We start from the raw sequence: 16357 nt of genomic DNA on the forward strand, positions 1-16357 counted from the left end.
CATGAGACCTAAAATCTCCATGCATAATGCTACCGCAGGGAACAATTGAGACTGAAGGTTTCGACAGGCTGAAACCAATTTCAGACGTCTCTTTTCTGTCAGAGACAAAGTCATGGACACTGAATCTATTTGGAAACCTAAAAAGGTTACCCTTGTCTGAGGAATCAAGAAACTCTTTGGCAAATTGATCCTCCAACCATGTCTTTGAAGAAACAACACAAGTTGATTCGTATGAGATTCTGCAGAATGTGAAGACTGAGCAAATACCAAGATATCGTCCAAATAAGGAAATACCGCAATACCCTGTTCTCTGATTACAGAGAGAAGGGCACCGAGAACCTTCGAAAAGATCCTTGGCGCTGTTGCTAGACCAAATGGAAGAGCAATAAACTGGTAATGCTTGTCTAGAAAAGAGAATCTCAGAAACTGATAGTGATCTGGATGAATCGGAATATGCAGGTATGCATCCTGTAAATCTATTGTAGACATATAATGCCCTTGCTGAACAAAAGGCAGAATAGTCCTTATAGTTACCATTTTGAATGTTGGTATCCTTACATAACGATTCAATATTTTTAAATACAGAACCGGTCTGAAAGAATTCTCTTTCTTTGGTACGATGAATAGATTTGAATAAAACCCCAGACCCTGTTCCAGAACTGGAACTGGTATAATTACTCCAGCTAACTCTAGGTCTGAAACACATTTCAGAAACGCCTGAGCCTTCACTGGATTGATTGGAATGCGTGAGAGAACGAATCTTCTCACAGGCGGTCTTACTTTGAAACCTATTCTGTACCCTTGCGAAACAAGGTTCTGAATCCAAAGATTGTGAACCGAATTGATCCAAACATCTTTGAAAAATTGTAACCTGCCCCCTACCAGCTGCGCTGGAATGAGGGCCGCACCTTCATGCGGATTTAGGGGCTGGTTTTGACTTTCTGGAAGGCTTGGATTTACTCCAGACTGGATTAGGTTTCCAACCGGAAACTGTTCCTTTAGGGGAAGGATATTACCTTTAGATTTTTTCCCCTGAGGCAAAAAAGCACCCTTCCCTCCAGTTACAGTTGAAATTATGGAATCCAACTGAGAACCAAACAACCTTGGAAAGAGAGAGAAAGCAAAGTTGATTTAGAAGTCATATCTACATTCCAGGATTTAAGCCATAAAGCTCGTCTAGCTAAAATAGCTAAAGACATATACCGGACATCAACTCTAATGATATCAAAAATGGCATCACAGACAAAGTTATTAGCGTGTTGAAGAAGTTTAAAAATGCTATAGGTATTATGATCTGTCACTTGTTGCGCTAAAGTCTCCAACCAGAAAGTTGAAGCTGCAGCAACATCAGCCAAAGAGATAGCAGGTCTGAGTAGATTACCTGAACATAAATAAGCTTTTCTCAAAAAAGATTCAATTTTCCTATATAAAGGATCTTTAAACGAAGTGCTATCTGCCGTAGGAATAGCAGTACGTTTGGCTAGAGTAGAGATAGCCCCATCGACTTTAGGGATTTTATCCCAAAATTCCAGTCTATTAGATGGCACAGGGTACAATTTCTTAAACCTTCGGGAAGGAGTAAATGAAGTACCCAGACTATCCCATTCCCTAGCAATCACATCTGAGATAGCGTCAGGAACTGGAAAAACTTCCGGAATTAACACATGAGGTTTATAAACCGAATTTAAACGTTTAGTAGTTTTAGTATCAAGAGGACTGGACTCCTCCATATCTAAAGCAATCAAAACTTCTTTAAGCAATGAACGGATAAACTCCATTTTAAATAAATATGAAGATTTATCAGAATCAATATCTGTGATAGAATCTTCTGAACCGGAAAAAACCTCATCAGAAACAGATAAGTCAGAATGATGGCAGTCACCTAAAAATTCATCTGAAATGTGAAAAGTTTTGAAAGACCTTTTACGTTTACTGGAAGGAGGAATAACAGACAGAGCCTTCCTAATGGAATTAGAAACAAATTATTTTACATTAACAGGAACATCCTGAACAATAGATGTTGAAGGAACAACAACAGGTAAATGATTATTACTAATGGACACAGAATCTGCATTGGAAAGTTTATCATGACAGCTTTCACAAACTACAAGCTGGAGGAACAGTTACCACAAGTTTACAACATATACACTTAACTTTGGTAGAAACAGCATCAGGCAGCGTCTGTCCATTAGTGGATTTTGATCCAGGGTCAGGATGAGACATCTTGCAATATGTAATAGAAAAAACATATAAAGCAAAAGTATCAAATTCCTTAAATGACAGTTTCAGGAATGGGAAAGAATGCAAAAAAAATAAGCTTCTAGAACCAGAAGCAAAGAAAAAGAAATGTTTAAATAATGAGAGTAAAAAAGACGCCCACATTTTTTTTGGCGCAAAAAAATGTCTGAATACGCATGCGTAACAGAATACAACTTCCGGCGTAAATTACGTCACCGGAAATGACAATTTTTAGCGCCAAAAAAAGTTCGCACCAAAAATGACGTAATAAAAAGAAACATTTTCTGCCCCCGCGAGCCTAACAGCATGCAGGAAAAACAGAATTTATGCTTACCTGATAAATTGCTTTCTCCAACGGTGTGTCCGGTCCACGGCGTCATCCTTACTTGTGGGATATTCTCTTCCCCAACAGGAAATGGCAAAGAGTCCCAGCAAAGCTGGTCACATGATCCCTCCTAGGCTCCGCCCACCCCAGTCATTCGACCGACGGACAGGAGGAAATATATATAGGAGAAACCATATGATACCGTGGTGACTTTAGTTAGAGAAAATAATTCATCAGACCTGATTAAAAAACCAGGGCGGGCCGTGGACCGGACACACCGTTGGAGAAAGCAATTTATCAGGTAAGCATAAATTCTGTTTTCTCCAACATTGGTGTGTCCGGTCCACGGCATCATCCTTACTTGTGGGAACCAATACCAAAGCTTTAGGACACGGATGAAGGGAGGGAGCAAATCAGGTCACCTAAATGGAAGGCACCACGGCTTGCAAAACCTTTCTCCCAAAAATAGCCTCCGAAGAAGCAAAAGTATCAAATTTGTAAAATTTGGCAAAAGTGTGCAGTGAAGACCAAGTCGCTGCCTTACATATCTGGTCAACAGAAGCCTCGTTCTTGAAGGCCCATGTGGAAGCCACAGCCCTAGTGGAGTGAGCTGTGATTCTTTCAGGAGGCTGCCGTCCGGCAGTCTCATAAGCCAATCGGATAATGCTTTTAAGCCAAAAGGAAAGAGAGGTAGAAGTCGCTTTTTGACCTCTCCTTTTACCAGAATAAACAACAAACAAGGAAGATGTTTGTCTGAAATTTTTAGTAGCCTCTAAATAGAACTTTAGAGCACGGACAACGTCCAAATTGTGTAACAAACGTTCCTTCTTTGAAACTGGATTCGGACACAAAGAAGGTACAACTATCTCCTGGTTAATATTTTTGTTAGAAACAACTTTAGGAAGAAAACCAGGTTTAGTACGCAAAACCACCTTATCTGCATGGAACACCAGATAAGGAGGAGAACACTGCAGAGCAGATAACTCTGAAACTCTTCTAGCAGAAGAAATTGCAACCAAAAACAAAACTTTCCAAGATAGTAACTTAATATCTATGGAATGTAAGGGTTCAAACGGAACCCCTTGAAGAACTGAAAGAACTAGATTTAGACTCCAGGGAGGAGTCAAAGGTCTGTAAACAGGCTTGATCCTAACCAGAGCCTGAACAAATGCTTGAACATCTGGCACAGCTGCCAGTCTTTTGTGTAGTAAGACAGATAAAGCAGAGATCTGTCCCTTTAGAGAACTTGCAGATAATCCTTTCTCCAAACCTTCTTGAAGAAAGGAGAGAATCTTAGGAATTTTTATCTTATTCCATGGGAATCCTTTGGATTCACACCAACAGATATATTTTTTCCATATTTTATGGTAAATTTTTCTAGTTACAGGTTTTCTGGCCTGAACCAGAGTATCTATCACCGAATCTGAAAACCCACGCTTTGATAGAATCAAGCGTTCAATCTCCAAGCCGTCAGTTGGAGGGAGACCAGATTTGGGTGTTCGAATGGACCTTGAACAAGAAGGTCCTGTCTCAAAGGTAGCTTCCATGGTGGAGCCGATGACATATTCACCAGGTCTGCATACCAAGTCCTGCGTGGCCACGCAGGAGCTATCAAGATCACCGAGGCCCTCTCCTGATTGATCCTGGCTACCAGCCTGGGAATGAGAGGAAACGGTGGGAATACGTAAGCTAGGTTGAAAGTCCAAGGAGCTACTAGTGCATCTACTAGAGTCGCCTTGGGATCCCTGGATCTGGACCCGTAGCAAGGAACCTTGAAGTTCTGACGAGACGCCATCAGATCCATGTCTGGAATGCCCCATAATTGAGTTATTTGGGCAAAGATTTCCGGATGGAGTTCCCACTCCCCCGGATGAAATGTCTGACGACTCAGAAAATCCGCTTCCCAATTTTCCACTCCTGGGATGTGGATCGCAGACAAGTGGCAGGAGTGATCCTCCGCCCATTGAATTATTTTGGTCACTTCTTTCATCGCCAGGGAACTCTTTGTTCCCCCTTGATGATTGATATAAGCAACAGTCGTCATGTTGTCTGATTGGAACCTTATGAATTTGGCCTTTGCTAGTTGAGGCCAAGCTCTGAGAGCATTGAATATCGCTCTCAGTTCCAGAATGTTTATCTGGAGAAGAGACTCTTCCCGAGACCATAGACCCTGAGCTTTCAGGGATTCCCAGACCGCACCCCAGCCCACTAGACTGGCGTCGGTCGTGACAATGACCCACTCCGGCCTGCGGAAGCTCATTCCCTGGGACAGATGGTCCAGGGTCAGCCACCAACGGAGTGAATCTCTGGTCTTTTGATCTACTTGAATCATTGGAGACAAGTCTGTATAATCCCCATTCCACTGTTTGAGCATGCACAGTTGTAATGGTCTTAGATGAATTTGTGCAAAAGGAACTATGTCCATTGTTGCAACCATCAATCCTATTACTTCCATGCACTGCGCTATGGAAGGACGAGGAACAGAATGAAGCACTTGACAAGAGCTTAGAAGTTTTGATTTTCTGACCTCTGTCAGAAAAATCCTCATTTCTAAGGAATCTATTATTGTTCCCAAGAAGGGAACTCTTGTTGACGGGGACAGAGAACTCTTTTCTTTGTTCACCTTCCATCCGTGAGATGTGAGAAAGGCTAGAACGATGTCCGTATGAGCCTTTGCCTTTGACAGGGACGACGCTTGTATTAGAATGTCGTCCAAGTAAGGTACTACTGCAATGCCCCTTGGTCTTAGAACCGCTAGAAGGGACCCTAGCACCTTTGTGAAAATCCTTGGAGCAGTGGCTAATCCGAATGGAAGAGCCACAAACTGATAATGTTTGTCCAGAAAAGCGAACCTTAGGAACTGATGATGTTCCTTGTGGATAGGGATATGTAGGTACGCATCCTTTAGATCCACGGTAGTCATAAATTGACTTTCCTGGATGGTGGGTAGAATCGTTCGAATAGTTTCCATTTTGAACGATGGTACCCTGAGAAATTTGTTTAGGATCTTCAAATCCAAAATTGGTCTGAACGTTCCCTCTTTTTTGGGAACTACGAACAGATTGGAATAAAATCCCATTCCTTGTTCCTTTATTGGAACTGGGTGTATCACTCCCATCTTTAACAGGTCTTCTACACAATGTAAGAATGCCTGTCTCTTTATTTGGTTTGAGGATAAGTGAGACTTGTGGAAACTTCCCCTTGGGGGTAGTTCCTTGAATTCCAGGAGATAACCTTGAGAAACTATTTCTAGCGCCCAAGGATCCTGAACATCTCTTGCCCAAGCCTGAGCAAAGAGAGAGAGTCTGCCCCCCACCAGATCCGGTCCCGGATCGGGGGCTACTCCTTCATGCTGTCTTGTTAGCAGTGGCAGGCTTCTTGGCCTGCTTACCCTTGTTCCAGCCTTGCATTGGTTTCCAGGATGGTTTGGGTTGTGAGGCATTACCCTCTTGCTTAGAGGATGCAGAATTAGAGGCTGGTCCATTTCTGCGAAAGGGACGAAAATTAGGCTTATTTTTAGCCTTAAAAGACCTATCCTGTGGAAGGGCGTGGCCCTTTCCTCCAGTGATGTCTGAAATAATCTCTTTCAAATCAGGTCCAAATAAAGTTTTACCTTTGAAAGGAATGTTAAGTAATTTTGTCTTGGATGACACATCCGCTGACCAAGACTTTAGCCAAAGCGCTCTGCGCGCCACAATAGCAAACCCTGAATTTTTCGCCGCTAATTTTGCTAATTGCAAAGCGGCATCTAAAATAAAAGAGTTAGCCAATTTAAGTGCGTGAACTCTGTCCATAACCTCCTCATATGGAGTTTCTCTACTGAGCGACTTTTCTAGTTCCTCGAACCAGAACCACGCTGCCGTAGTGACAGGAACAATGCATGAAATTGGTTGTAGAAGGTAGCCTTGCTGTACAAAAATCTTTTTAAGCAAACCTTCCAATTTTTTATCCATAGGATCTTTGAGAGCACAACTATCTTCGATAGGAATAGTAGTGCGTTTGTTTAGAGTAGAAACTGCCCCCTCGACCTTGGGGACTGTCTGCCATAAGTCCTTTCTGGGGTCGACCATAGGAAATAATTTCTTAAATATAGGGGGAGGAACAAAAGGTATGCCGGGCTTTTCCCACTCTTTATTTACTATGTCCGCCACCCGCTTGGGTATAGGAAAAGCGTCGGGGGGCACCGGAACCTCTAGGAACCTGTCCATCTTGCATAATTTCTCTGGAATGACCAAATTGTCACAATCATCCAGAGTAGATAACACCTCCTTAAGCAGTGCGCGGAGATGTTCTAATTTAAATTTAAATGTCACAACATCAGGTTCAGCTTGATGAGAAATTTTTCCTGAATCTGAAATTTCTCCCTCAGACAAAACCTCCCTCATGGCCCCTTCAGATTGGTGTGAGGGTATGACAGAACAATTATCATCAGCGTCCTCTTGCTCTTCAGTGTTTAAAACAGAGCAATCGCGCTTTCTCTGATAAGTAGGCATTTTGGATAAAAGATTTGCTATGGAGTTATCCATTACAGCCGTTAATTGTTGCATGGTAATAAGTATTGGCGCACTAGATGTACTAGGGGCCTCCTGCATGGGCAAAACTGGTGTAGACACAGTAGGAGATGATGTAGTATCATGTTTACTCCCCTCATTTGAGGAATCATCTTGGGCAATATCATTATTTGTGGCAGTACTGTCCTTACTTTGTTTGGACGCTATGGCACAATTATCACATAAATTTAAATGGGGAGACACATTGGCTTTCATACATATAGAACATAGCTTATCTGAAGGTATAGACATGTTAAACAGGCTTAAACTTGTCAACAATGCACACAAAACGTTTTAAAATAAAACCGTTACTGTCACTTTAAATTTCAAACAGAAAACACTTTATTACTGAATATGTGAAAAAGTATGAAGGAATTGTTCAAAAATTACCAAATTTTCACCACAGTGTCTTAAAGCCTTAAAAGTATTGCACACCAAATTTCAGAGCTTTAACCCTTTGCTAAGACCCAACTAAGCCCTGAGGGGAATACGATACCAAATGACGCCTTCTAAAAGCTTTTTCAGAGATTCTTAGATCCTCACACATGCATCTGCATGCCTTGCTCTCAAAAAACAACTGCGCATTAATGGCGCGAAAATGAGGCTCAGTCTATGACTAGAAAGGCCCCCTGACTGAAAAAGGTGTCCAATACAGTGCCTGCCGTTTTATAAACGTTCCCCAAGATTATAAATGTCAATTGTTAGCCTAAATTTGAATAATATGCACAAATAAAGCAATCAATTTAGCCCATAAAAATGTCTACCAGTTTTTTAGCCCATAATAAGCCCTTTATTCTGTTTGTTTTTGACTAAGAAAATGGCTTACCGGTCCCCATGAGGGGAAATGACAGCCTTCCAGCATTACACAGTCTTGTTAGAAATATGGCTAGTCATACCTTAAGCAGAAAAGTCTGCTAACTGTTTCCCCCAACTGAAGTTACTTCATCTCAACAGTCCTATGTGGAAACAGCAATCGATTTTAGTTACTGTCTGCTAAAATCATCTTCCTCTTACAAACAGAAATCTTCATCCTTTTCTGTTTCAGAGTAAATAGTACATACCAGCACTATTTTAAAATAACAAACACTTGATAGAAGAATAAAAACTACATTTAAACACCAAAAAACTCTTAACCATCTCCGTGGAGATGTTGCCTGTGCAACGGCAAAGAGAATGACTGGGGTGGGCGGAGCCTAGGAGGGATCATGTGACCAGCTTTGTTGGGACTCTTTGCCATTTCCTGTTGGGGAAGAGAATATCCCACAAGTAAGGATGACGCCGTGGACCGGACACACCAATGTTGGAGAAAAAAGGTCAAATGAAATTTTTCAAGGTAAGAAAAAATAAATAAATGCATTATCCCAATAATGAAACTGACAGTCTGTATTTAAAAAAGGAATACTGATTATCCTGAATCAAGGCAAATATAAGTTTATAGACATATATTTAGAACTTTACATATAAAGTGCCCAACCATAGCTTAGATTTACTTACCCCAGGACACTCCTCTACATATAGCAGATAGCCAAACCAGTAGTGAAACGAGAATCAGTAGAGGTAATGGTATATAAGAGTATATCGTCGATCTGAAAAGGGAGGTAGGAGAAGAAATCTCTACGACCGATAACGGAAAACCTATTAAATAGATCCCCTAGAGGTAGACCATTGTATTCAAATAGGCAATACTCTCTTCACATCTCTCTGACATTCGCTGCACTTTGAGAGGAAAACCGGGCTTCAACCTGTTGCGAAGCGCATATCAACGAAGAATCTTAAGCACAAACTTACTTCACCACCTCCACGGGAGGCAAAGTTTGTAAAACTGAATTGTGGGTGTGGTGAGGGGTGGACTCTTGCTAATTACATGAAAGAAATTATATATATATATATATATATATATATATATATATATATATATATATATATATATATATATATATATATATATATATCTTTACCCTCCAGGGTCACAGCAGCTCCAGGTCTGTTAGCCTCATCCGACCGCTAACAGGGACCTGAAGATACAATAGCAGGGTAACCAACCCTGGTTTTCTATATAGGGGTTAGCATAAATTGTTAGCATAAATACCTCACCGACCTCCAACAGCTAATAGCCACCATTACACTTACTAAAGAGGATTACATGGACACAGCATTGCCCCAATCCTTGCTTGCAGGGAAACTACCCAGACACCATCTTTGCACATCCTACTATGTACAAAGGAAAATAATGTCTTGGGGTTATGGGAAGTAAGAGGGATACTTGAAGCCTTGCTGCAGGGTGTTCTTTGCCTCCTCCTGGTGGCCAGGAGTTAAATTCCCACTAGTAATTAGAATGGATTTATGGACTCTCCATGCCATTGGAAAGAAAATTAGATGTCTTATCTTATACTTCTGTATATTATATATTTATATTCAAACACACACAATATACCATTTTTTCTTGTACCAATACTTACTTCTAACATAATGGGGTAGCAAACGGTCTTTTTGAATCGATCTTTGTTTTGTTTTAACCACACAAGCGCTTTATAAGTGTCACTAAATCGATTCTTCAGTTTTTCTTCCTTTAAATTCATTAAATTCTCAAATTGTTTCAGACGATAAGCTTGATCTGAGTAAAAGAAAAAAAAATCCTAAATAATCATTTTTAAAAAAAAATCTCAAACTTATGTAATTGTTTCTAAAGTTAATAGACCAGGTTTTCCTATTCTCTAGTAATGTAAAGTTTTGTAGATAACTTGTGTCCATGTTGTCCTCCCCCCCCCGCCAAAGTTTTCAAAGGCACAGAATATAAATAAATCTGCATTTCGAGTATTATCAACATAAATAAATATCTAAACAAAATAGTTTAAGGTTTTTAATGAACATTTAGCTTTTGTAAACTTTGATGGCATTCACAAACTATATGCTGTGTATTTTATGGGAATACCTATATAAATAACATTAGTGCCGAAATGAAACAATAGCAGAAAGAAAAACTTAAATTATGCTTACCTGATCATTTTCTTTTCTTCTGACGGGAAGAGTCCACAGCTGCATTCATTACTTTTGGGAATTCAGAACCTGGCCACCACAACGCGGGCGAGGAGCTATGGGAGTCTTCCCGTCAGAAGAAGATTATCAGGTAAGCATAATTTAAGTTTTTCTTCTTCAACGGGAAGAGTCCACAGCTGCATTCATTACTTTTGGGAATACCCAAGCTATAGAGGACACTGAATGCAAAACGGGTGGGTACAAAAGGCGGCCCCTTCTGAGGGCACCACAGACTAAAACCCAAAACTCCCAACAGAAAAAATTGCTTCACTAGAAGGCAAAGGACAAAAAGAAAAAAGGCTGAGATAACTGCCCAACAGTTAAAACTAGCAAGGCCCTTGCTAGAGACGGCTCAGGATTATTAGACTCGACTGAGCCAAAAAGCATGTAGCCAGCAAAACTAAACTCACCCCAGATCAAATGAAAGGGGAAACATCCACATTCCCCCAGCGGGGAAGAACAGAGACTCTGTCGACCCAGCAAAGCAAGGACTTGTAAAGCCCCCTCTACCACAAACAAAGGACCCAGAATGTCCTGAAAACCTAACCGCAAGAACGAAAAATCCCTCCCTTACACAGAGCGATCCGAAAGACAAACCGTCCCTCGAGTCGCTGAAAAAGAAAAGAAAAAAAAACAGCAGATATCTATGCTCCTCCAAGCCGTAGGCGTCATGCTACAATATAAGGACTTAGCGACCACAGGTCGCCACCCTAGCTATGAAAATGCACGGGACCTTCATCAGAAGAAGAACTCTGAAACAGTGCAGGACAGGACCTTCCCAAAAAGGGACCGGAAAGGAAGGAACCGAACCGAGAACCCAGTAGAGAAAATTACCTGCCGAGGAGGGATCCACTGCGAAGCCTCTCGCTTAAAGGAGGATCACAATAACTGATATGCGGGTAAGATCAACAGATCAGACAGATCCCCGACTCTCGCTCCGGTAAACGGACCCAGCACCAAAGTGACTGATAATGTCCAAAAGATTTGGGGATTAAAAGGTACCCTGAATCATCAGGACCTGCAGGAAGGAAAAAGGGAGGAATCGAGGCCCCCAAAGAGCTCAGGTTCCATAACCCAGACACAGTCCCCTTCATGAAGACGAAGGGCACTCTCAAAAGGAGACCCTCTACTGGAACTACAGTAAGGCATGGCACAAGAAATCCATCTCTTCACATTGACATCCTGCACGCAAGGCAGGGGGAACAACCCCACTAAACAGAGGAATAAAAAGTACCTACAAGCACCATGCGGTTACTATGGAATGTCAAATTCACCCCAAAAGGGAGGGAAAGTGAAGCCAAAACTTAAAAGCTTGCTAGCACACAATCAAGGTGCAAAAGGCTGTAGATGGTTTCAAACTGCAAACCTTCCGCTCGTTAGACAGCTAAGCTAACCCTCAGGCTACTACAGTGGGGCTGAAACGTAAAGCTGTAGACAAGCTCAAAAGGACATTACAGAAGAAAAACTATCCGGCCACTAAGGCCGGCCCAGTAAGAATTCTAAATCTCCCTGCAAGAGAGAAAAAAAAACGCCCGCAGGAACAGAAGACATCCCGGAATCGGGAAACTGGGCAGTCCCGAATCAGTCCTAAGGGATCTGGATACAGACCCCCAAAATTCCAGTCAAAGACAGGACAAACAAACCTGGGCACTCGAAAACTCAGAGCCAGCTTAAATATTTAATAACCCCTGACGAACCACTAGGTTACCCCATCCGGAATAGACTTTGCACCACAGGCGATGCAATCACAGTCATATCCAAGACACCTTGGACACTGAACCTTCACTAAATGTCCCATACACAGAGAGCTTAAGACACCCACAGCGAGATAAAACTCCCAACATAAAGGGTGATAGGCAAAGGTGAGGCCACGCAGCCACTCTGGAAGGCCTTAAGTCTCTAGGGACAATTTCCACTAAGTCTAAAGACTAAGTTAAGTATGAGAAAACAGAATACTCTGCTTAGGAATGCTATCACCAGAATCACAAAAACGGATGAGAAAACAGGAGCTTTACCCAAGTTCAAGCCCACAACCTCCTGCTACAGATGCCCTGGCCCCCCTACAGCTTGAGGATTGAAGAAGGAGCATGTATCCTAGCCCCTGGCGAAAGATAGCAGGGGCGACGCAGGAAAAAGGGGAGACGATCTAATCTGTAAATCTCCCAAAAATATGGGATCAGACGAGATCCCGGAAGTAGAATAACCAAAAGGCTTTAACTTCCAGAAACAGATGACCTGAAGCCAACCCCAAGGAAGGGGACAAAAGGCGCAAAAATCTCAACCCAAAGGGCCAGAAACCGTCATCACGGAAAAACGGATTCCAAAAAGGAGAACCTCAAAACAGAAGACGAGGGAAATCGCCCAGATTGATCCCTAGTAGGATCCGCTCTGCACCCCCGCCCATGAAGAACAGGACAGTGAGGATTGAGTACAATCCCATGATGCCCCACCCAAAGGCAGAACGAGAACCAGCCTGATGTTTGGGAGCTAAGGCTTCCTCTACCATGTTTTAGCCCTGCATGGGCAGAGCCTCAAAATTTATGTAACTCATGGAAGGTTCACTTCATGAAAATTCTTAGCAAAAAGCAAAAGATTATTCGATCGGAAGAGACACCAAGAATAATAAACTCCTCATCCGAGAGAGCATCTCACCACCCAGCCATGTCAGCCGGTTATACCGGCACCACGTGGATGATAGACCATAAGGAACAGAAATAGGAACAGAAATAGCACCCTATCAGGACCAGCCTGCTACATAGGGCCCTCCAAACTGAACCAGGCCACAGAAAATTTGAGACCAAAATGAGGACTCGATAAAAGGATCTAAAGACATAACAGTGTACTAACACCTTAACATGCAACTTCCGCGGAAGTGCCCAATCGACCACAAAATCGCTAGTATCAAATTCCAGAGAAGAAATATTTCCCAATGGAGAAATCATAACAGACATGAGCTTCTTAAAAAAATAAATAAAATACATCCTACCGGATCAAATAAAAGAAGGGCAGCACCCGCAGGTGAACGCCCAAGAAGAATGGGTACACCAGAGACCCCATTCTTCCAAAGCTCGGAACTGGAATAAGATACCCAAAAATAAAAATTGAAGATGGCCAGGAGATTAACTTCATCCCCACACATCTAACCCAGCTTGCCGTCTGGAAAAAAAGACAGAGGATCCCTTAACCTATTAGTACTGGGATCCTCCAGCACCGCCAAAACATGCCATAGCATAACACGAAGGAGCGCCAGTCTATAATGAAAAGCAAGACTTGCCTCCGCCAGGGCCCCTAAAGCTTTAGAGGAGACCGCTTCCTCCAATGGCTGATCTGACCCAGGCGATTCCACGCCTGACGAGTCCCGGTTAGCATAACACGGACAGTATCTCAACAACACCTCCTCTGGAAGATGTAAATTGCACCAGGGCCATAGATATGGCCATGCAGAACCGTGCCGTAACCTCTGGAGGAAACAAGCCGCCTTTCGGAGAAGGGGTAGCGGAATTAGGGACACCTGCTTACGTAGCCAAAGAAGGTTCTAGGGGATGCGCCACACGGGATATGGGATCCCCAGGGGCGGATGGCTCAGCGGACTCTAAATTCCCTGTATCGGGAGAAGAGAGCACTCTAGAGCAGCATTCAGAACATAACTGATGGGCATGGATTACCCAGGCCATTTTATACTCTTCACAAGAAGTAGAATCTGAATCAGAGACATCCGTCTCCAAAAAGTCAGAAATCTCCATAACTTGGTATATAGAATTTATGACAAAAAAATAAAAAATGGCACCTTACAATTTGCTGGGGCACTCACCACCTCCTGAGACCCAGACAGCTAGCGAAACAGACTCTGTCGCCATGCGGTCAGGAATACGAAAATGGAGCACAGAAGCGTGACCACACCTCATCACAAGGTACACCGTGCAGGCCATAGAAAATCGCGCTAAGGCCTACAGGGCAGTGCAGCCTGACAAGAAAAGGCTGTTATGTTCCGACTAGCCATGAGCCCAAGTAACACTAAACATTAGCAGATGGAATCACATAAACATTATTAAAGTCCCCCCTGTTCAATAACCCTTGATTCCTTATAAAGATAAAAGGAGACCCTGACTTCTTCATTTACAATACTTTATTTCATATCATTGAAGTAAAATGACATGATCTTACCGGTATCAACACTGTGGAACAGGAACACGGCCCTTCAAGTGTGACAAATAGTAGCTTCGCTTCTGACATGGACTTGAGAGAAGAAAGCAGGCAGCGAAACTCGTCAACGCTGATTGCTAAGGAGTTGTGATGGTTTCGCAGAAAGACTCTCCCTGCATCTACGGACTCTAACATTCATCCATGCTCTCACTAAGAGGCTGATAGGATTACTAAAAACTCCAGTCCCATTTCGAAGAGTACTACCCTCTATAAGAGACTATATAAAAATCTTCCGACACTTCTCTGCCAACCTCCTGTGACGAAAGGCAAAGAATGACTGGAGGATGAGGGAAGTGTGGGAGGTATTTAAGCCTTTGACTGGGGTGTCTTTGCCTCCTCCTGGTGGCCAGGTTGTGAATTCCGAAAAGTAATGAATGCAGCTGTGGACTCTTCCCGTTTAAGAAGAAAACAATATACATATAAAACACCCTGGCTAAGAAGTTAATCCGCATATACTATTTTTCTCTTCTGATTTGTCTAAATTTGTTAATGGGCTACACAATAAATTAATCTCTCTACATTTTGTGCATAGTGAAGGATTTTAATCTCACTTCACCTCCCCATAATTTTAAAAGATAGATATTTAACATATAGGCAGAACATGCTGTGATATGAGAGGTCATCACAGAAAATGCAACATGTCTGTAGAAAGAATGGGACACATGTAAAAACTGTTAGTGATTTAACTTTCCTTAACACAGTGCAGCCAGAGCCAATCGCTATTTGTAGAGAACAGTCAAATGCAAAGCAGTGCTGCAAAACAGCAGCACATTGATTGATGACTGGATCTCAGGGATTTTTTCAACCCTGCCCCCTTGCCTCTCGCGGTCTGCAAAGCTTGTGACTCCTGAAAGTAAGACATTCTTGTGAACAATGTACCTTTTTACCTTATAATTATGTGATGTTAGACCAATAGCAAAGGAAACAAATGTATTCAAGAAACATTTTGAAAACTAAAAAAACAAAACAAAAAAATCTCTGCAACTAAATTTCAGTGCAATATTCAACTCCTGCAATGTATTCTAAAACTATAAAAAAAAAAATTATGCTTACCTGATAATTTTCTTTTCTTCAGATGGAAAGAGTCCACAGTTGCATTCATTTCTTTTTGGAATTCAGAACCTGGCCACCAGGAGGAGGCAGACACACCCCAGCCAAAGGCTTAAAGGGACACTAAACCCAAAATCTTTCTTTTATGATTTAGATAGAGAATACAAATTTAAACAACATTACAATTTACTTCTATTATTTATTTTGCTTCATTTTTTAGATATCCTTAGTTTAAGAAAAAGCAGTACACATGGGTGAGCCAATCACACGTGGCTTCTATGTGCAGCAACCAATCAGCAGCTACTGAGCATATCTAGATATGCTTTTCAGCAAAGAATATCAAGAGAATAAAACAAATTAGATAATAGAAGTAAATTAGAAAGATGTTTAAAATTGCATTCTCTTTCTAAATCATGAAAGAAAAAATGTGGGTTTCATGTCCCTTTAAATACTCCTCCCACTTCCCTCATCCCCCAGTCATTCTACCGAGGAACAAGGAACAGTAGAAGAAATATCAGGGTGAAAAAATTGCCAGAAGAACAAAAATTACGGCCGCCCCATAGAAAAATACAGGCGGGGAGCTGTTGACTCTTTCCATCTGAAGAAAAGAAAATTATCAGGTAAGCATAATTTAAGTTTTTCTTCATAAATGTAGTCCACAGCTGCATTCATTACTTTTGGGAAAACAATACCCAAGCTATAGAGGACACTGAATGCTAAAATGGGGGAGTACAAGAGGCGGCCCATTCTGAGGGCACCAGGCCTGAAACCCCTACCCAACAAAATCCGCTTAGTCTGAAGCCGAGAAAAGCTTGAAAAGGCCTCAAAGACACAGACCCATAGATAGTCCACAAGCCTTTCTAGAGACCGCAGGAACTAGACAAGACTGAGCCAACAAGCCTCCAGGAGACACCGTCGCCTGGCCATCAGTCCCAAACACACCCCTTTCTAGAGA

General features: G+C 42.0%; 1 protein-coding gene across 1 annotated transcript in view; it reads right to left on the bottom strand.

Moving 5' to 3' along the window:
* Nucleotides 1-16357, bottom strand: part of SMC5 (structural maintenance of chromosomes 5) — a 515710-nt gene that overhangs the window by 402970 nt on the left and 96383 nt on the right. Inside the window, exon 10 of the mRNA XM_053702514.1 lies at nt 9573-9727. Coding sequence (XP_053558489.1) covers nt 9573-9727 — 155 coding nt within the window. The remainder of the gene's footprint in view (nt 1-9572; nt 9728-16357) is intronic.

The sequence above is a fragment of the Bombina bombina genome, chromosome 2, assembly GCF_027579735.1.
Source record: "Bombina bombina isolate aBomBom1 chromosome 2, aBomBom1.pri, whole genome shotgun sequence".
Classification (NCBI taxonomy): Eukaryota; Metazoa; Chordata; class Amphibia; order Anura; family Bombinatoridae; genus Bombina; species Bombina bombina.